Source organism: Triturus cristatus, chromosome 1_2, assembly GCF_964204655.1.
Source record: "Triturus cristatus chromosome 1_2, aTriCri1.1, whole genome shotgun sequence".
Taxonomy (NCBI): domain Eukaryota; kingdom Metazoa; phylum Chordata; class Amphibia; order Caudata; family Salamandridae; genus Triturus; species Triturus cristatus.
This window is the reverse complement of record NC_140580.1, coordinates 114,433,720-114,456,739: the sequence shown is the minus strand read 5'-3', so window position 1 is coordinate 114,456,739 and position 23,020 is coordinate 114,433,720. Positions and strand designations below refer to the sequence as shown.

General features: G+C 44.8%; 1 protein-coding gene across 1 annotated transcript in view; it reads right to left on the bottom strand.

Annotated features, from left to right (window-relative positions):
- Nucleotides 1–23,020, bottom strand: part of SHTN1 (shootin 1) — a 592,071-nt gene that overhangs the window by 277,698 nt on the left and 291,353 nt on the right. The window contains exons 6-8 of the mRNA XM_085603138.1: nt 20,589–20,686; nt 20,196–20,277; nt 8,853–8,947 (exon numbers count right to left, since the gene is read on the bottom strand). Of these exons, the coding sequence (XP_085459264.1) occupies nt 8,853–8,947; nt 20,196–20,277; nt 20,589–20,686 (275 nt within the window). The remainder of the gene's footprint in view (nt 1–8,852; nt 8,948–20,195; nt 20,278–20,588; nt 20,687–23,020) is intronic.

Below are 23,020 nucleotides of genomic sequence, written 5' to 3'. Positions count from 1 at the left end.
GTCTTTCCGTTCCTTCCTACACATTTTACACAATGAAATTATGGACCTGGTCAAAGCAAGTAGGCCTGCCGGCTGCCCTTCTGACCCGTGTCCACCACAAACCTTCAAGCCAATTCTTCTAACAACCTCTGATGACACTCCAGTAAGAAGAATCATCAACAATTCCTTAACTACCAGAATATTTACAGAAGAACTCAAAGTCATACATACGTCCATTACTGAAGAAAACAAACTTGGACCCGCAGAACACTGACAACTACAGACCAATTACAAATGGACCTTTCCTTGGCAAACTGATAGAAAGAGCAGCATTCACCCAGATGTCACAATTCATTGAAGATAATGCCATGCTTTCAGACTTCCAAACGGGATTCCGTACAGGAAGAGGCTCAGAATCTGCCCTCCTTGCCATCTGGGATGACCTGAAGAACACAGTTGACTGCAACGGGGTTGCTGCGCTACTTCTCTTGGACCTCTCAGCTGTCTTTGACATTGTTGACCATGACACTGATATAAAGACTCTACGAAGCCTGCATAGAGGCTACTGCTCTAGACTGGATCACATTCTACCTTCGCAACAGAACTAATGTCATCCATATACCCCCCTTTCTTGTCCAAACTGTACTTCACAAAAGCAGGGGTCCCTCAAGGCTCTAACATCTCACCCATGCTTTTCAACATCTACATGAAGTCCATACCAGCACTGATCAATCAAGTTCACCTCACGTTCTAAACCTGTGCAGATGACACGCCATACTCCTTCAACTGGAATGCCCCAAAGACATTGGAAACTCACCAATTTTCAGTTGACCCAGAGTAGTGGATCAATGGATGACACGGAGTCATCTCAAATTGAATGCTTCCAAAACGGAAATACTCACAGGTGGCGACTGAAACATTATGACCCGCTCTGTACGTGGCCTGATGATCAGGGAACACCGCCTAAAGTATCAAAGGAAGTAAGAAACCTCGGAATGACCATGTACTCCAAGCTATCAATGAATGCCCAAGTGGACAAACTAGCATTGCTCAAGTTTTGTTACTATAAGAACTCTGCAAAAATTCTTCCCCATTTGGGATTTCCACACATGGTCCAGGCTAGCATCCCCCTTGATCTGTCCAAACTCGATTTTGCCACTAGCCTCTACCACAGATCACCATTGAAAGACTACAACAGATTCAGAACTCGGCTGCCAGACAACTCTTACATATAAAACTGCAAGATCACATCTCCCCTGCCTTGAAAGCCCTGCATTGGTTATCGTTGACATAAGCTCTACATTCAAGCCGCTTTGTATCACCCACATATCGATACATGGAACAGGACAACTCTTCATTAGGAATAAAATCACCAAACACATTCCACAAAAGGAACCTCTGCTCTGGAGCAGCACCTCGCCTCAAAATCCCAATGTACAAGAAAAAAACCATGGATGGCACATCCTTCTCTGTTCAAGCAGCCAAACTATGGAATTAATCACCCCCAACATAAGATCCAAGGATAACCACCTTACCAAGAATTGGCTCTCCCCCCACATAACCACCATGTGCAAACCGAAATATACAGCATATCCCTCTGCATAAAAACATTTATTTGTACTATAGATATGTACCTATATAGGTTTAATGCTTTCTATAAACGTGTAGAATAATTAGATTTTTTTTAAAATATATATATTCATTTGTTCTGCTTAACAAATGTACATATTACTGCTAGATACATTATTCTATGTTTTTAACATGTACATAAGAGACTGCATAAATAAGTAAATCTTTTATCATATCTACATTTGCTAAACTATTGAATTACAAAAATAAATAAATGATTTAAAGTACAACAATACTTTAAAGCCGGCGTTTATTTAATGCAAGTTTATTCTACATATACTACCTTCTTTTATGCATCTATATACCTTCCATGTACTTATGGATCTATATATTTGTTACTTTTCTTCTAATTCCTCATATCCAAAACACTACACTATTTCTCATCCTATACTTTTATCAATATATCCTCTCTCTCATTCATCCCAAACCCCATACAACTACAATGATCCCCAAAATAACTCTACCCCTCCTTGCATCATCTCATACCCCTTTTACTGTTCTGATCTCTCAAAAAAAGCCTTTCTAAACCCGAAGCTCTGACTCTTCCCCCTCCACCTCCCTTTACTCATCCCAAGGCTCCTCCTACTGCTAGGAGCTCCAATACGAAACACAAAAATACTAAATCCGTCCCTCTTCTATCCCTCCACTGTCCTTTTCAACCCAAACAGACTAACATGTCCACCACTCAAATTAAGTTCATATGTCACTATACTACTTCACCACTAATCCTTTATGGGTTCCAGAGTAGGGTGCTTCTCGCCGAAAAAGCACTTCAACGCCTTATCAAGGGTAGCAAGCGCTATATAAACGCAAACTTTTTTCCTCTTCTATCCCTCCACTATCCTTCTGAATCCAAATAACTGACAAACCTATTTACCGCTCAGATTACTTTCATATTTCACTAGACTAATTCACCACTAATCCTCAATGGGTTCCAGAGTAGCGTGCTACTCGCCCAAAAAGCGTTTTGATGCCTCGTCAGGGATAGTAAGCGCTATATAAATGCAATTACAATACAATTCGACCTGACAATGTTTCTCCTATCTGTTTTGCTTTTAGTGGTAATAGAGGCAAAGGACAGTAATTTATGAAAGAAACAAACCACACTGTTGTGCTTAGTTCGGGCTAAGGGCAGGTATGCTACTGCGTATTGTTTTAAACGTAAAGCTCATTGAGTCTCCTCAGATGAGTCTCAAAGTGCTAAAGTATCATACATTTCCTTTCACAGAGAATGCAAAAGTTTGACTATTGTTGGCCCAGTTTAGCTCCTTTGCTTACTATGAGACAAGTCTAACCATTAATGTAGGACAAAAAGTATTCTTTTACTGGCCTCTTGTGGTGACAAACCCTTGTGCCTTCCCCCACTATGCACTTCTACCACTGCAGATCCACTGAAACTCCACTCGATCTATAATGGCTTCCCTTCCACAAAACATAACTCCCAAACATGGTAATCTTTAAACAAACAACAATTAAATCATAGAGGCACAACCAAGCCTCCAAGTCCATTTTTAAAAACACAAAATTGCACTACTAAAAATAGACACGAAACTGGAGAATAGCATCAAGGGCTCAAAGATGGATTCACTCGGGCCAATAGTATGATTCTGTAGAAGGGAAAATGCCTAGCCTTCGACACATGGATTGAGAAAGGTATCTACCACCCTTACCAATTAGAAGACTGTGCATACCCAGTTACTTTCGCAGACCTCAAATCTAGGCACAACTTAACCGACATTGAATTGTATAACTTTTTGAAAATCAGAACGGCCTTGACCAAAACCAAACTATCCACCGCACAACCGTCAATCTCCCGGTATGTGGCAAACATTAATAAATTAGGACACCAGGTCTCACACCTCTACAAACTCCTACGCCCAAAATCCTCTAAACTTCATGACAAGACAATTAACTATTGGGAAAAACAAACTAAAACCATACTTAACGAACAAGAACGGGCCACACTATGGGCCTCTGCCTCACGCAATAAAATCTCCCCAGTGCTCTCACAAACAACATTTTGGCTACTCCATAAGGCTTTTTGGACCCCTGCATGCTTATTCTCACTAGGTCTCAGGGAGGATGCATTATACTGGAACTGTAACAAGGAAAAGGGGGACCTAGCACATCTCATCTACCAATGCCCAACACTTAAAACATTCTGGGAGAAAATCTTTGGTTGTATAAATAAGTTGCTGGGCTGTATGCTAACAAATTAATTTTCCTCCCTCGCCACTGCATTTATGTCCGTAGAACCAAGATCAGATCACGATAAGGACCTACGAAATCTGCTGCTGAACGCAGCAGTGAAAATGGTCCTAGCCAATTGGAAGGACACAAGTAAGAAATCATACAAAGGCCGGCTCAACTGGATTACGCATCACAGAGGTGCGGACAACATTGCACAACAGAACTCACTCTGGAGACCAACCTCCAGAGGGATGTGGAAATCAATCGACACGTACCTAGACTTTTACGAACCCCCATGAAAACAAGACATGCTGGCGAAACATACCCTAGTCCCCCTTATGTACGGACAAGTGAATGTAACTGAGCGCAACTATTATGGCCCCACAGGTCTGTATGCAAGCCAACATGTTTCCCAATTTCTTCACAAGTAAGCTAGTCGTATGTCAGTTTGATAAGCAATAAAAGGATTTATAACTATCAGAGCCTGGCTCCTTGTTCTTCTTTCACTCCTTTCTTTTTCCGTCACCCTTTCTCTTGTTTTCAGTAAATAACGTCATGTGGGGTTAGCTAAGTAAATGTGTCATAGTGCCTCAGGGCACTGTTGTATAAATTGCGATTGGCTAACCTTGTAACAGAAATGCTAATGTTTTTGCACAAAAATAAATAAAAAACACTTTTGAAATAAAAAAAAAAAAAAACATTTTGTCAAGGCTGTGTTTGGATTTCAACCCAACTCTTCACAATGCAAAGGTCCATCCACAGGGATTTCAAAACCAAGGAAGCACTGTCACCAAACAGGGTGCAGTTTTGAAAATGAGTGCACAATAAGGAAATTCTACATCCTTTACGCTTACTTTTATATGTAGACCTTTTAGGCCAGTGCAATTTCCAACATTATTTATCTCCCACTGTTCTCCTAGACTGCCTACAGTTCAAGCTGGCAGTCAACTGCTTTTGATTTGAGGTTAACCAACACCACACCTCCTGACTGCCACTCAAACTACCTCCTTCTCAAAATCTTCAACTGATAGAGCACCTGTGGATGCACCTATGTGGGTCAAACCAGAAGCGAGTGCGTCGTGCCACTCGTTTTACAGCAACAAATATAGGCCTCCTGATACGTAGCCTTTCCAGCATCTCCCTTGAATTTCTATGGCAACAATTGACGCCACAACTATTCAAGTTCGGAGAATAGAAAATAGTTGTAAGTTATAAGTATAATACCACCAACACTGGAGAAACGTACTATGACAGGTTACTGGACTCAAAGGCTTAAAAATGTCTTAACTAACAACCTATGATCTTCTTTCACTTAAACAGTCCCATCTCAACCTAACGTTGGAAGAGATGGTAGGATCCCCACCTGGAAATGGGACTACAATTGTTATCAGATAACCAATGACGCAATACATGGAAATACTCAAGGAAAATCAAAATATCTCCCTTACTATCACAGTATGGACGTCATTTAGGAGTCCAAATGGACGTCGGTGGGGGCTTCACTCACCTCGTTTTTGGTCAATGTTTTACTATACTAATTATGAATAATATTGCATTATTCGCTATCAGTTTATTAAAAAATGGAGTACAAATAGCTGAAATATGACTTTCCCAGGCAGCTGAAGTAAAAAAAAAATGCTTTTAAACGTATGTATGTTGTGTGCGTGCAGTTTAGAGTGAGTTTATTTAACTGCGTGTGTGTAAGTGTGTATCTATAAGCATATATATGTGTAAGTGAAGGTCAAGGAGCATGAAGTCACTTTCGCTACCCCTGACATTTTGGTAAAAAGACATCCATGTATCACAATATAAAAAACTAGGAAACACATACAGCATTGTGCAAGCCAGATAGACTGAGTCAAATAAACCTTACTACAATCGGGTGAAAGGTAACACTTTCCCCAATTATAAAACAAACCTATATCATAGGATATTTGGCTTTAAATGGGTCTACTGTTAATGGACTAACACACCTTAACAGTATATTTCACTGGCAAAAAAACTGGCCTATAGTCTACACCAATATCATTATATAATATTTTACAATACATATTCCGGGTGTCTGTATTTTTTATGTACTTAAATAACCACACCACCTCCTGTGATGATGCATTTTGTTTAGTTAAATGGTTTTAAATGATTCCCGCAGATACGCCGCTGTATTTGTATATCACCGTGAATTTCTTTTATTCTCTACTTTTTTTAAAACATGAATTTTTTAAACAGATGCACAACCCAATGTATATATTTGAAACAATGAGGCATTTTTGTATTCACCTTACTACACGAGAAACAAAGAGTTTAGCACTAGCCACAGTAACAGGAACATTAGTTGGGCAGTGAGGGGACAGCTTATGAAACCATGACCAGAAAGACAATGAACTCCCCAAACTGAAATAGCCTATAACGCGCATTTAGTCATAATATGTTGGTTAAGATCACACACTTAATGTTCATGTGTCTGCAATGCTAGGTTTGAAAGCAAAGACCAGTCACATAGTTCCAATTTTGAATCACAAAAAATGGGCCAAAGCACTATTCCTGGGCTGGATTACTCAAGTGCCTTTAGGGCCCAGGCGGCAAACGTGCCTGTTTTATGTGCCTTGAGGAAAAGATGTGCCACAGAACCTTGAGTTGTCCCTTCCTTAAGTCTCATCACACGGGTGCACATTTCCTGTACCCTCATTTGCGTGCCAGTGAGGCTGGTGCCCTTGTACTCAAGTCCTATTACCAACGCAGAGGCAAACAGGCTCTTGGGAAGCGCCCCGAAAGTGGAGCACAATTAGCACCCAAGCGTTCCAGGGTTCTCTACCGCCACCCCCGATCTGCCCGAGTGGGGTCCCAGCCCTCTCTCAGAGGGCAGGCAGCCCGGTCTGCAATGCTAAATGTGAATGCGCCGGTCTATGCATAGGGATGAAATTCTAAGTCACGAGCCATGAAGCTGCTATCCTACGTCAGTTAATGCCAGGTGCTAGTCACGAGTCATGGCAAAGACTTTACGGCTCGATTTCTAACTCACAAGACATCGGCAAAGCCATATAGCTACAAGATTAAATTACAAAGAATGAAATCATAGCTAAACTGCTAATCTGTTTAAAAAAAAAAAAAAAAAAAAAAAAAAAGACGGCACAGGCAGAAAGAGCGAAAGCCACACTGCTGCAGGGATAAGGTTACAGGACTGTAATGCTAGGTCACAACATTTGGGCCCCGGGCAGATGGCTTCAACTGTAAGCTACAGTGGGTACCAAGGGCACGCAGTCACAATCTCAAATCCCAATGCACAACCATGCATGAACTGCCAAGTTTCAATGAGACAACCAAGGCCACATGGGAATAATGCCAACTCATATAGCATACGCCTATGCCACATAACTGCAGCTTTAATTCACAATTTGTGGGCCACGGACACACTCTTACAATCCTAAATCGTAAGACACTGACCAAGCATAGCTGTAATGCAGAGACACATGACACGGGCTGACGCCATGAAGCTGCTATATCAAGTCAAAAGACAAGTCTCATCACAAAGCTGCACGGCAATCCTGCCACGTGGCAAACCCAACAAAGCTGAAATGCAAAGTCCCAAGATTTGAGCCACAACCCCCACAGACACATTCATAGGAACACACGGACAGGTTTTTCACCTACAACGCTCAGTTACAAGCAGCTTGTTGGACGCCAGCTAAGAAGACACCAAACTGCCCAGGTCTGATTTACCTACGAGACTCTTCTAAGGAGAACCCTCTAGACATGCAGGGACTGCGCTGCACTGTGAAATTGCCCCTATGTTATATCCGCTATATCTGTACTGAGGACGAGATGGAGGGTAAACGTGGCTAAGAACTCACTGATTGAGAATGGAAGCAAGTACTGGAATAGACTAAAAGCGTGTTGAGGAATCCCAGCTTCAAAGTCACCCGGTTTAATTACTTGCACCAGATATAGCTGCCCCTGCTAGGATCGCGCATATGTACCAAGGTGCCTCTGATAAGTGTGGTTCTCTGCAGGCAGACTTATTTCACATGGTACAACAACGCACACAGATTCACCGTTTTGGGATAAATATAATCACACCGCTGCAGGTGGCCGATAGGAGGCGCATTCGTGACCTTGGGACGTGTTGTTGGCATGTCTGCACAGAACTAACGGTTTGAGACAGTTGTGCGGATTCATAGATCTGGCCCTAGTGATAACCAAAAGGAATATCTACATGGGTGGAAGGCCACCGAATTTTAGAGAGTGGCTTAAAGATGTGGAAAAAAAAATATAGATGTGGAAAAACTGAATACTGCACAAACGCGCTGAGCTGAGGATACGACTGACGGGTAACCATAGCAGCAAAGTAAGACAAAAGACCTCTGAATGGTCCTAGGTAGCCTGGATTGATGGGGCGTGATGCATCGACTGGACTTGCTGGTTTGGATGGGAGGAAGGGTGTGATGGACCTAGTGGATATCTTCAGGGGTGCCGGTTTAGTAAATGTGTTTGCCTGTATTCATATGTATGGTGTCACCTTCGGGCCTGTAATACACTGAATCGAGTATGTGTGCAATGACGGCTTAGCAGGGAGGTTTTTTTTTAGTTGCTCTTGTTGCGAACTGCAGCTGATCTTGCTTACTGCACTGTGTGCATCTGTGTAATTCTAAAGAATTTATAGTGCCATTCTCCTGATTTTGTTGAACTCAACTAGGGCCGGAGAGTCCCTAGTGCCTTGTATTGCATTATCTGGAAAACGAAATAAGGAGCTACATTACAAAATAAGTACAGACAGTGACCGAGTTTTCCAGATCAACCTACACTCTTACAATGGCTATTTCAGAAACAAATGGCCTCTCTGAACCTTGCCCCATCCTAAACACACACAAAACACTGAAGAATCCTACTTAAGAGCACGTACTTGTTCAGTCACAAAATAAAATGTCTGTGCTCGACATTAAAAACACATTTCAGGAATCCCGGTGCGACAACGAGAGACTACAGCCTGCTCCACACACAAAGAGCTCCAGAGGCAGGAGTAAAGCGGTCTTCTACCAGCCGCAGCACAACGAACATACCTGATGCGCCACCGACTCTGCAGTCTTCCGCAGATCTTTCTCCAGGTCCAAGTTCAGCTGCAGTTCTTCATACTCCTCTACAGCGAGCACCGACACTGCGTTTGGAACGAATGCACAAGAAAAGAACATTAAATAGAGATCGAGCAATTCTTTTTTAAAGACCGCACTGAAGTGACCAATACAAAATGTTTAAGAACCCATTCCAATTTTGCCCGAAATGACGGTTAATAAAATCACTTTGGGGTACACTGCTTTCCCAGTCTGAGCTTCTGAATGGGGAATAACAAGCTAAAGCAGTTTTGTGTCCCACGATTTCCACATCTTTTCCCCATCATCAACCTCTTTTACCCACACAGAATTCCTGCAAAATCAGCCCGGAGGAATTACTGTACGAAAAAACCCGTGAAAAACGGACTGTTTTGCACCATATTTTAATTTTATCGAGACCTTCTGAATTGGGGCATTAGAGTTTTCATTCAACTTGTTGCATTATAGAGAGGACACATGACTTTTAAAACATTCCATGGCAAACGTTTTGAGAATGAATTATTCAAGATTCTAGTTAAAGGTTATAAGTATGAATTATTACAATTTCTCCTAATTGTATTCCAGTCTTTTTGGTATTAAGAGTCAATAAGTGTCATAGAAAATCTGTACAGAGAGACAACCTGTGAGTACTCCATCCATCACCTAATGCAGTGGAGGTATCACTCCCACCCAACACACTTCACTCACCAATGCCCACCATTTTGAACTTTGCCTCGCCCCTTCTCCAGGTATCAAAATTAACAAAGGACTAATGAAGCCCAGGTGCCCCTGTATTTCCCCCTCCCACCTAACAAAAGAAACTAACATAAGACTACTGTAGCTTAAGCTCCTCCTGCTCATCTAATCTGGCAGCCATCTTGGAATGGTTTGGCCCAAAATAAATACATAAATAAATAGACAGAGACTACAAAGTAGGGTGACCAGAGTCTCAAAACAAAAAACGGGGACAGGTCATAGACATAGAAGTAGGACTATGGTTTGCAGTAACCATCGACATAAAAGTAGGACTATTTGACAGCTGTCATAGACATAGAAAAAGGACTACAATTACAGCTCCCTCCACAGACCGAGATGAAGCATTACAGACAACAAATCCACGGTCTTTTATTGGCAACCCTCTCCTTCACACAGCAGCATTAGTACTTTTTATTACATTTACACTTTTAAGGACTATAGCATATATTTGCCAAAAATCAATAAAACATCACAGGCTAGCAAACGCCAGATTTAATAGCTTTATCAATGCTCGTTTCTATAGCTGCACGTCAGCACCACATAAAGTACAACTCACCAATGTTGCTTTGTTGCTCATGACAGAAAAGCATGGGAGGTAAACTGCGGAATGCTAAATTGCCAAATGGCAGCCATGGACCAATGTACAAAAAAAAACTTCTCTCCAGGTATTACTGCCTTAGGGTCTTAAGGGTGGCAAAGGTTGGCCGACCCCACTGTCCTCCCACATTTGCGTAGTTACTGCTGAGATGTCATGTTACCTTACTGGGGTATGTATAGTGCACTCTAGCCATTAGTATCATCTCATAGTGCAATAGTGTGAAGACCTGAGCAAAAAGCTCGAGCAGCGCTGCTCGCCTCTCCCACAGGCGTTAACCCTGCTCCTTTAAGTCCTTTCCAGCTAAACAGTTTGCCGTGATCTGAAAGGTCATTCAAAAGGTCAAATCATAGCTTTGATATGGAGAACACAAAGCATGCATCAATTGGTTATGAATAAAACATGCAATGAGCAATGCATTAATCCTTGCACGGTATGCATAAGGGCTACTGAAAAGTTTGTATGACTATGAATACAAGCTACAGGATGAAGAAATATTGTTTTATCCAAAGAAGAAACTTTGGCTGGCACGATGACGTAGGTGGCGCTGCGTGTAAAATGTCTCTCTTCAAAGGATTTCCCTTCTTGCTACAGCGCTCACCTCAGCGACGACACATGCCGTAAACAGTGCAAAGAGAGCATGCGCGTGTATGCTCAACCAGAACAATGAAAAACAGGGACATTTCTGTGTTTAACGGGGACACTGTTTGAAAACAGGGACATTTGAGTCACTTGGAGAAAAGTGTCGGGACACGGGGACATTTCCCCAAAAACGGGGACTGTCCTGGGAAAACGGGGACGTCTGGTCACCCTACTACAAAGCCATGTCTAGGAGTATAAGACTTCAAGTTGCAGTTATCTCCTCTTCCCTGTAGGGTGCGATCCATCTGCAACCAGACTTCACGGTCTTTAACAATGGTCCCACAAAAACCCCTTAACACAGCATTTGTGCGTTATGGACCAAACTCATGGAGCATAAATAATGCTAAAAATCTCTCCAAAAATGCTAAAAAGAATTTAAAACACAGAATTCTGAAACAGCACTCAAAAACACTTACAGTTGACATCTCCCACCGCACGACCAATGGCAATAAGAAAACCAAATTCGTCTTTTACACAAAATACCCTACAAAGTGGAAAAACATCTTCCTTCTCCACATTCAAGTCACTAAGTCAGTAAAAAGACTCTATGGATCAAAACTTTCCAAATTCGCCTCCCCTACCTTTCGGTAAAATCACCATTTCAATCTTCAGGACAGGGAACATTCTCATACCAGCTACTGACCCTCACCTCACCATCTTTAATCGTCATCTCCTGTCACTATTCACCTCATTAAATCAACAGAGCCATCTGACCCAAACTCCTCTATCCCCCTCACCCCCCTGACCAAAAACCCAGAACCGGGCCGATCTCCCTTCCCCATCGATTCACTCTGCAACTCGGTGACATCCTCCATCACTCATTTCAATCACACTGCCCCCATTATCAAACTCCGCTGATAAACATCCACTAGAATGACCTCAACAGCTTCCACCCTGACCAGCAAACACACGGTTACAAAACTCTTCAAGGTTAACCCTGAACTAGGCAGACCAGACATAAATTACAGTCAGTCCGCTATTGAACTCGCTATAGGCGCACCCCTCTTGACCAAGGCAGAACCAACTCTACTTGTTCAAACAATCTCCAATTCCATTGCCGGCCCTACTCCGCACGCTCAAACCATCTCCACTTCTAGTCTTAATGGCACCGACCTCCTCCAAAGCATAGCGCACTCTCCTTCCTCAGACCCTAGACATGCAACGTTCCCTCCTAATCTCAAAGTTGGAACCATAAATGACTCACTTATCCAGCTCCTGATCCGAATGGAGCAGAAACTCGACTCTCTAGCTGTCGACATCTTACATCTACAACAAGACCTTTCTAGCTGGGTCAAGCCACCCTGCTCACACACTCTGGGTAGTTACAAACTGTCTTCCCATACAGTCCCTCCTACTGCCCTACAACGCACCCCATGGCCCTCCGCTCCCTTGGGTGGTCAAGCTCACAGAACTCTCCGAGCTCTTTGCCCCATTTCAGCACTGGGAGCTGATGATATCAACAATTCTTACCTCTCAATGAGCCAGAATATGATTCATAAGCCGCCCTCCACATCCCAGTAATAATCGGCATACATAGAATCCCTAGAACTTTCCACTCGCCCGGACCACCTGCTCAATACACTACTATTCATACATTACATTCCAGCAATGTTAATCCCTGTCCTCTATCATGCATGCTCCTCAACTGTGCAACATGCTACAGATATCGCTGAGGTTATACTCAGTGAGGAAATAGATGTTGCCTTCCTCACTGAATCTTGGCTTAATGACCACTCTACCCTCATTCTAGACCTGCTTACCCCTCCACCATACAACATCATCAGCCATGACAGGCCGATACGAATGGGTGGTGGACTAGCTATCATTCACAAAGAAGGAATACAGATTTCCATATTAAAAACCGCAGAATACTTGACTTTTGAGTACCTTGGTGTTGAAGTTACAGTCAAAGGCTCCGCTCCCAACAAACTTCACACTATCTACCACCCTCCTGGTGAACGCGCCCTCTTAGCAGAAGAGCTAACAGACCTAGTTACACAGTTCTCCCCGACGTATACGAAGGACGTGTTCCTGGGCGACTTCAATATCCACTGGAACAACCCAGAAGACACCAAAGTCCAGAACCTCTTCAATCTTAAAGAAATAAACGACCTTAAACAACTCTGCAATGAACCAACACACATTAAAGGAGTCATTCTGGATGTGATTATCACTAAAAAGGAGCTGGTCTCACTTAGATCGATTTCTCCCATTAACTGTATACGACCACCACCTCATATTGTTTAATATTGATTCACACGCCTGATCCCAACCAGCACAAACTGACAAACCTAAGTACAAACAAGTCCCAATCACTAAACTGGAATCCAGAATTTGTGCCCAACTACAGCTTCATCCTCCCACTCACACGGTTGATGACCTCATGGTACACTTTAATACATCAATGACTGAGGTGTTATATCAAGTGGTGCCACTCAAACTAAAACAATCGAGATCTCTCAAATCAAAATCTTGGTTCAATGCTGATCTTAATAACGAGAGGCGACAACTCAGACATGCAGAAAAGACGGAGACAAAACCCCTACCCAATGCACCTAGCTCTACTTAGAACTGCATGGTTGTCACATTTTTAGAGAAAAGGCCTCCTTTTTTCGCAACCTACTAGACCATGGGTACTCACAAACTTTCTCTCAGGGGCCAAATTTAGAGTGTGGTTTGTGGCCGAGGGCCGCACCGGTGGGGGCGGGGTAAGTGGGGGAGGGGGCGGGGCTAGAAGAAAAAAAACTGTGACCATGAGCTTGAACACAGGCCCCTGCAGTGGATGCCTTCGTCAACTGAGCCACCAGACCCGGCATGCACATCCATATCTCTCTCTATATCTCTCTCTCTATATATATATCTCTCTCTCTCTCTGCCTCTCTCTCTGCCTCTCTCTCTCTGCCTCTCTCTCTCTCTCTCTCTGCCTCTATCTGTCCCTGCCTCTATCTGTCTGTCCCTGCCTCAATCTGTCTGTCCCTGCCTCAATCTGTCTGTCCCTGCCTCAATCTGTCTGTCCCTGCCTCATTCTGTCAGTCCCTGCATCAATCTGTCAGTCCCTGCCTCAATCTGTCTGTCCCTGCCTCAATCTGTCTGTCCCTGCCTCAATCTGTCTGTCCCTGCCTCAATCTGTCTGTCCCTGCCTCTATCGGTCTGTCCCTGCCTCTATCGGTCTGTCCCTGCCTCTATCGGTCTGTCCCTGCCTCTATCTGTCTGTCCCTGCCTCTATCTGTCTGTCCCTGCCTCTATCTGTCCCTGCCTCTCTGTCTCTATCTGTGTCTCTCTGTCTGTCCCTGCCTCTCTCTGTCTGTCCCTGCCTCTATCTGTCTGTCCCTGCCTCTATCTGTCTGTCCCTGCCTCTATCTGTTCCTGCCTCTATCTGTCTGTCCCTGCCTCTATCTGTCTGTCCCTGCCTCTATCTGTCTGTCCCTGCCTCTATCTGTCCCTGCCTCTATCTGTCCCTGCCTCTATCTGTCCCTGCCTCTACCTGTCCCTGCCTCTACCTGTCCCTGCCTCTATCTGTCTCTGCCTCTATCTGTCTCTGCCTCTATCTGTCTCTGCCTCTATCTGTCTCTGCCGCTATCTGTCTCTGTCTGTCAGTCTGTCTCTGCCTCTGTCTGTCTCTGTCCATCTCTGTGCCTCGGGCACTGCACACGTACTGTGTCTACACGTCCCCGTCACCAGCCCAGAGACAGCCCCCCCCCACACCCCCGCTCCCTGTGTAATGTAAAAGCCAGCTCGTTTTCTCTCTGAATTTGCTGCTTTGCGGGGTTTGTTTCCCACCACTGGGCCTGGGGTCACATCTGTCGCTGGCTTTAATTCTGACTCTCACCCCCGAGCTGTCGGATCAAAGCCCCCTTTTGGCGCCAATCACCCATCCGTGTAGGTATGCATGCATCAATTATATATAGCGCCAACCTAGCGGTGAGCATTTGTGCGCTGTGCTGCGAGAGCGGAGCCCAGGCCTGAGCTCCCTGGCCTTGGCTCAACCGTCTGACTACAGGCTGGCGGGAAACATCACATCACAGGCTCTTAATGCACATCTTACCCGGCTCTCACTCCCTACTGCCCTCTGTCACCTCACCCGGCTCTCACTCCCTGCAACCCTTTGTCACCTCACCTGGCTCTCAGTCCCTGCTGCCCTCTGTCACCTCACCCGGCTCTCACTCCCTGCTGCCCTCTGCCACCTCACCCTGCTCTCACACCCTACTCCCCTCTGTCACCTCACCCGTCTCTCAGTCCCTACTGCCCTCTGTCACCCTCTGTCCCCTCATCTGGCTCAGTCCCTGCTGCCCTCTGTCACCTTACCCGGCTGTCACTCCCTGCTGCCCTCTGTCACCTCACTCTCACACCCTGCTGCCCTCCGTCACCTCACCCGGCTCTCACTCCCTGCGTCCCTCTGTCACCTCACCCGGCTCTCACTCCCTGCGTCCCTCTGTCACCTCACCCGGCTGTCACTCCCTGCTGCCCTCTGTCACCTCACTTTCACACCCTGCTGTCCTCTGTCACCTCACCGCCACGACACTTGGAATAGGGCCAGGATACTCGCAGCATGAGGAATCCATAGCTTGCGGAAGAAACTGATGTCGCGGAGGAACGTTGTCTCGCTACCTTTATAATTGAATTGTAGCCTAATCTTTCTATTAAGGCCTTTTATTACTGTACTGGATGGCGGGCTGTGGCACCCATGGAAAAATGCGTAGTCTATTGGTGCAGGTGGTTCCTGTTGCGCTTATTTATTAATCACTGTATTACCATACATGCCAACATTTCAGAAGAGAAGAGCAAAGTGGGAGATTCTTTTAAAACAAATCGGGAGAATGGGGCCTTGAATCGGGTTACTGTCGTGTATGGGCCTTGGAAGTGTGCTGCTGCAGGATCGGACATTTGAAACGCAAATGCACGTTTTTTTCTTACCTTTCAGAAGCATGGAGCGCAATGGCAGGCAGAGAGAAGGTGATGCAAGTGTTCTGCACTCACTGGCCTGGCAGGTTGCTGGCAGTGCATATACCACCCACCCCCCACCTGTGTGGCAGCCAAGGGACACACACAGCCGCCCCCAGTACTTCACAGGTCTTTAAAAGACCATTCGCTTGTTAATGGGGCTTTGTTGGTTTTTCACCCTTCTAGAGCCCCTGCATCACCACTCTGACTATTGCTGGAAGAATTAGCACGTTACACAATACCAAACCCACTGTCTGCTGAAACCCCGAGGAATCGGGTTTTTGCATTCAGGAATCGGGAGGCGGGAGACTAGCCTTGAAATCGGTAGTCTCCCGCCTGAATCGGGAGGGTTGGCATGTCTGCTGTATACATTGCTCCGTACGTCATGAACATGTACACTAATGAGGAATGTAAATCAGAGAGTTGGGAATTGCTAATTGTTTTGAATCCATATGGCCTGAGTGAAATGGGATACACCTTGCTGGTGCCTCAGTCATAAGAATGCTGGGCGGGGGTGTTTGTTATTTTATAGGACAAATCTGATGTTAGGCCCTTAATAAATGTCTTCTACAAAGGTTCTAAATGTGAACATGTAATCTTTATCAATGGCACTAGAAATTGCATATGTTGCTTGAAAGAAGTAGAATCATTTCCGACCCTGCTATGACAGCCTCCCGGGCACATACACACACAGCCGCACCCGAGTACTTCACAGGTCTTTAAAAGACCATGCACTTGCTAACAAGCCTTTGTTGTATTTGACCTTTTAGCGCCCCCGCAGCTCCACTCTTACTATCGCTGGAATTGCCCGGCACCCTCTCGGAGTCTGTGCTGCAGCAACGGCAGTGTTTGCTGACACTTTTAAAAAAAAGAAAAGAACACAGGTATATTGTCTGCAAGCTCCGCGGGCCGCCAAGGAAGGCTTGCCGGGCCGCTGGCGGCCCACGGGCCGTACTACGAGTACCCGTGTACTAGACCATGCTAAGAATAGACCCAGGGAGCAATTCAACGGTGTTAAAAGACAAGCCACCCAGGCATCCCTACACAAAATAATAGCCACCAATGAATGCTGCGAAGAAATTGCCAGCTTCTTCACAGATAAAGTGGTGAAAACTGATCAAGCCTTCATCCAAGTCACAAATCTGCCTTCCCTCCTAACCTGCCCTACTATGCTCACTAATAACCCAATGGACCTAAAGTATACTAAGGACAACGGTGACTTAACCCAACTGAAAAACAATGCCAATTGGTCTGATTTCAAACTCATGAATGAAAAAGTAGTCTTCAATATCATTGCAAACTTAAAGCCTACTTTCCACACTACGGATCCCCTCCCACACACAACAGTACAAAATCTCAACCACATCATTGACCCTTTCTGGACAAAATCATTAACTCACCTCTCGCCTCAGGCTGTGCACAGGACCCACTCCAACTAGGACAAATCACACCCATAATCAAAAAACCAGGGGCAGACCCTTACGATCTCAACAACCTCAGACCTATTTCCAATCCTCAGATCCTAGCCAAAACTATTGAGAAGTGTGTTGTCCAACAACTTATCAAACATATAGGTGATTTCAACCTCCATACCACCTTCCAATCAGGATTCAGAAAAGGCTGGTGCACTGAAACTGCATGCGCAATATTTCAGATGATATCAACAGAGCCTTAGACGGAGGTGAAGAACGTTTTCTCATTCTTTTTGACCTATCAGCGGCTTTAGACACTGTAAATAAATCACTTGGCTTTACTTGAGACACTTAAGATGTGCTCTGGTATTAAAGGCACTGTACTAAAATGTTTCACATCTTACCTTCAACACCGATCCCAACATATTTAAATCACCTCTTGTCTCTCCAAGCCCACATGAGTCACGCTTGCTGTACCCCAAGGCTCTATTCTCTCCCCTTCCCGCTTCAATATCTTAATGGAACCGCTTACAATAATTCTGAAGCAAGCAGGAGTCAAATATCACCTATATGCAGATGACGCACAACTCTACTACAAAACCAAATCACCCAGTGACATTCTACAACTCAGTGCCATACTAACCAAGATACAAACTTGGTTTAATTCAAACCACTTAGAGTTGAACCTGAACAAAACTGAATTAATACTGTTTTCCCCTAAAAAAAAAGTAACCACCTACCAATCCAAGACTGTCTCAAGAACCTGGATGCCTTAAATTGCTCCCTGCCCTGTCCGACTTAGAAAAGTACTTAGGCATCACCCTGCACAAGAACTTGTCAATAAATTATCACATCAAAAAATCTGCCAAAGGAGAGCTTTACACACTATAACACCTCAAGAAAATTAAACCTTTCATTCCCCCTGATGATTTCAAGACAGTAGTACAATCCCTAGTCCTCTCTAAATTGGACTAAGGGAATGCCATCTTCGCAGGGACGTCGAAAACTCACTTAGCCCCCCTAAAGTCAGTCCTAAACATGGCAGCCCAGCTCATAACAGGTGTTTAATATTTTGTACACATACCATCAGCCCTCAAGTCCCTCAACTGGCTTCCCATTGAAGGAAGATGTATGTACAAGACAGCCTGCATCACACACAAAGCCCTTCACACACATTCCCCCAAATATCTAAACAGAAAACTAATGGAAGCAGGAACAGCCAGAACTCTGAGAAGATCCAACTCACTTCTTCTCATTCCTACGAAACTGAAAAGGAAACCACCCAGACTTGCTCTTTTCCTGGAAATATACCCAGGATTTGGAACGCACTCCCTGGAGACCTCCGATGCAACCCTTTCTTCTCCTACTTTAAAAGGGACCTGAAACTCATTCTCCTCAACAAATATTTTACCGCTTGAGCCAACTGAACTCAGCTTCAATAGCCCACTCTCCTCATAAATCAACCATCAGTGATAGTTAGTTATTTGATTGTTTTAACTATCTAACATGTCATTCACCCCTTTAATTTATGCTGTCTAAAAAGTTATGCTTATTTTTTGCATCCTATGTTATGCTACATTATGCTGTGTCAAGCGCTCCGATACCCTTGGGTCTAGCTAGCGCTATATAAAACTTATAAATAAATAAATACTACCCACTCACCTCGCCCCATATTTACCCTAGAAAAGTAGTCTTCAAACTGTGGAAGGTGTGTTCTTTGGCAGTGTGTGAAGGTGTCCAGGAAGAAGTACTAAGTGAGTGAGACAGCGGGCACCCTATTTTAACGGCCTCAACTTGAGTAGAATTTTTCTGTTTTTCTTCCCTAAAAGACTGCATCTATCCAACAGCAGAAAAAACTGTAAAAGATAGGTTTTCTCAAGTGATTGTTTGCACTTACAATTTGCTACGCCATGCCCTGATACTGGGGTGAAAACTCTCAATTCAGGGCTGTGGGTGACTTTAAGAAGTATTTAATCTCAACATCATGCTGCGTGCGGATCACTGGCTAACCCCAGGCTGAAAACGTACAGGTTAATAAAATCATACCCCAAATGGAGAACTACTTATGTTGCAAGAGGTGTACAATTTTCTCAAGCTGATCTTCAATTCCTCCCATTGCTTCCTCTCCTGCACTCTCTATTTCTATCAACCACACTTCCACAATGCGAATCACACAACCACGAGCAGCTTTCCATGCGGCATCAACATTGAGACCCTCTGCCTCAGTAGAACATACTGCACTTAAAAATTAGGTTTTCGGCTGCGAGCCAGTATTAGGCATCTACAAAAGACGTTCTCTGTAAGAAAAACCCCGAACAAGATGTGACCACACCCACCTGACCATAACCAACTCCTGGGACTTTATGCACCGGGATTTACAAGGAAAATAATATCTCTAAGTAGCGGCCTAGAAAAGAAAAGGACTTGACTCTACACCACCTTCCTTACCTTGAAGATCAGTTTCTCGGCTGAGTAAACATTAATGCCCGAATCTCGCCAACATTAATTAGGCACTTAAAATTGCACATATTTTTTGTTATTTATGTTGAGGAACTGCAAAAGATTTCTATATTGGGAACTGACCACTTCTCTTCCCTGACTTTTCACTAATGTTAATTTTTTGTCCTCTAGAACAGAAAGCACAATCTTTCAAGAATGGTGTTGGACCTGGATAAAAAAGTTTCCAGCAAAAGATCACATTGATTCACTTATGCCAAGTCTTTCATAGCCTGGACATGGAGTAGCAATTTCCCGCCCATCATCCCTCCTCCCCTCTCCCGCCAACACACACTCAACCCCTCGCTGCAGCACAAGCCAAGGTGAGAACAAGAGAGATACACTGTGGAACATATGAAGTGTTGACATGCATTGGAAGACAACAGCATACGTGGCCTGACAAGATACTACTGCAGAATATCAACTACAGCAAGTCTGGCTACTGAACGGGATACAGTGAAGACCCAACAATACCTCGATTGCATTTGTTTAGGAGCTTTCTCTGGTCACGGACTTCTTTGGAAAGAACAATGTTTTCTTGCTTTATTTTATTCACCTAAAGTTGGCGAAACAGGGAGACAAACATCAACGTGAAAGTAAATGTTTTTTAAAGTCAGCAGTGCCTGTTGCTAGATGTCCCTCTCCCTGTTTCCAAGCACTCCCAATGTTCAATACAAGAGAAGCAAGAAACAGGTAGAGGATGTGATTTGCAGCAGGAATGGGTTACACAAATTCTGGTAAAGTACAGTTAGAAGGTAGGTCTCCAAAGTCACAAATTAGCCAACAGACAAAGGCTGCCTGTGATTCAATAAATGTTGAAAGAAGTTGAAACACAGAGAGGAAAAAGTAATCAAACTGGATACCTACCTCTCCGATCTCATCAATGAGCTTGGTCCTCAGGGTCTCCAGCTCGATGGCTAAATTCTTCTTCTCTTCTTGAACAGAAAAACATTGGTCTCTCAGCTCTGTGATAAGAAAAGGCAAAGGGATTTTAAGGTGGTGTTCATTCACTATAGTGTGCTGAAGACAAGAATCACACCTATTGCCTACACACCACACTGCAGCACATTATGGGGGCATTTCACACTACAACAGAGGCTGAGAGCAAGAAATTTCTCCTCAATTAATATTTCCTTATGCACTCCATCTGCCTGAGCTTTCTCAGTGTGATGCCTAGAGTACTGAACCTTTTCCATGTAATTGAGAACATTTTCAACAGGGGGACGGATTTTTCTACATTTCTCTAAAGGAAGAAAGTTCTACCTTGCATGCCAAACCGCAGCACAACACACGCTAAAAAAGATCACTTTTTTTTCTCGTTCAAGAAGAGACAATGGGGGCATTTCCAATGCAAAGGTATCAGTGTACCAGTGCTTTTTATAACAATGCCCACACTACACCAGTTAACAACCTATGTAACCCTGTACTGAGAACCAATCACAGTCACTTGCTCTAAAACGGTGTTCAGTGTTAGTCAATTTCACTTGCAAAGGTACACGATTTGTTTCTGGACATCCTTTAATTCGCGGTGTTTGAAGTGTGTAGGACCTAAAATGTAACAGGAAAGTACGATCTGCTTTCATGGTTACGCCCACTTTTTGCTGGTGTAATTATGTTTTTCTGACTAGTCTGACAGGGATCCTGCTAATCAGGACCCCAGTCTCTCTGCTTCTTCCCTTAATTGGATCGTGGTAAGTACTTAGGTAAACCCCAGATTGGCTGCTGGAGTGCCATGATAGTCCCTAAAATATGGTACTAAGTTACCCCAGTACACCAGGGGTCCCACATGGGCTGAAGCATGTATTATGCCACCCATGGGAGACCACTCAAATTGTGACTACCAGCCTGCCATTGCAGCCTGTGTAAGCTGGTGCTAGCACCACTTACGACAGACACAAGTTTTCTTATATCTGAGGTCACTGCACTTAAACCTATAAGTCAAACCAGTGGCTTCCACATCCCACAGGAAAGCACCGGACGACCGGCAGCCATCGCACTGCCTCTCTGGAAGTGGCAGGCTGACGGCAGGACCCAGTGGAGGAGGTGACCCCTTGTGACTAATTTATTGCCGCGAAGGGCAGAATTTGAACATATAGGCCGGAGGGCAGTGACTCCGGAACGGGGGCAGGGAAAGGGAATTGGAGTCTATCACAGCGGGAGAGTGCCTGTCAAGGCCTGTGATGAGCGGCCCCCCTGCCCCGCCCAATTATTCACCATTGAAGTAGGGGCAAGTCTGTGAGGAGTAGTGTTGGAACGACTACAATCGCAACCCCGGGCACTAAAGGGCGAGCCGGAGTGATAGAAGGTGCCCCCCGCACTGATATTTTAGCTGACTGTGGGCTCCCCCGGGGACTATCTGACTGGCTACTCCCACCGGACTGCATTCTTGCTGACGGCCCTCAGTGCGCATACCAAGAATCTGCTCTCCGCGACAGGGTTCCGGGGAAGGCACCACAGGAGAGACTTGCGAACTGACGAACAGATGGCGACTAAACCGGACGTCGACAAACATCAGCCTAGGACGACCAAGGGGATGAGGCAAGTCCAGACCAACAAATTGGATCGCTACATCCTCACCAAGGGTTCACCAACTGATCAATGGCACACCCTCACGGTGGGGGGGGGGGGGGGGGGGGGGGATTCCACGAGCCCCACTTCGGACTTGACCTTACATGATGTTATGGCGGCCATAGATGGGGTTACGTCATCCCTAGGGCAAAAAATTGAGTCTCTAGAACAGAAATTGGACACGGTCTCCATAGAAGTGAACCTCATTAGAGCGGATCTCACCAAGGTCAATGAAAAAGTCAAATCCCTAGACATCAAAACGGCCAGTCTGACGGATGATGTGTCACAGCTCCAACAGGAAGTACGCGATCTTAAGTCTTTCTATAAAACAGCCGAACGCAAGTTAGACGAATAGGAAGGGAGGTCAAGGCGCAACAATATCTGCATCCTGGGAGTGCCGGAAAAAATCGGAAGGTCCAGGCCCTGACCTGTTATTAGAGGAACTTATTCTGACACACCTTAAGCCCAAGGGACTGGGTAACTTCTTCACTATAGAACGTGCACACAGGGTCCCAGGTGGACGACCAAAGCCCGGTGCGCCCCCGCGTCCGATGATTGCACGGGTCCTAAACTTTAGAGACAGAGATGCTATCCATCCTGCAGGCGGCCCGAGCAGGACCCCCCCTTGCGCTATGAGAATGCCACCCTCCCTTTCTTTTCTGACTTCACGCAGCTGGTGCAGAGGCAATGCAGGAACTTCCTCGCGGTCCAGAAAAAACTCAGGGACAAAG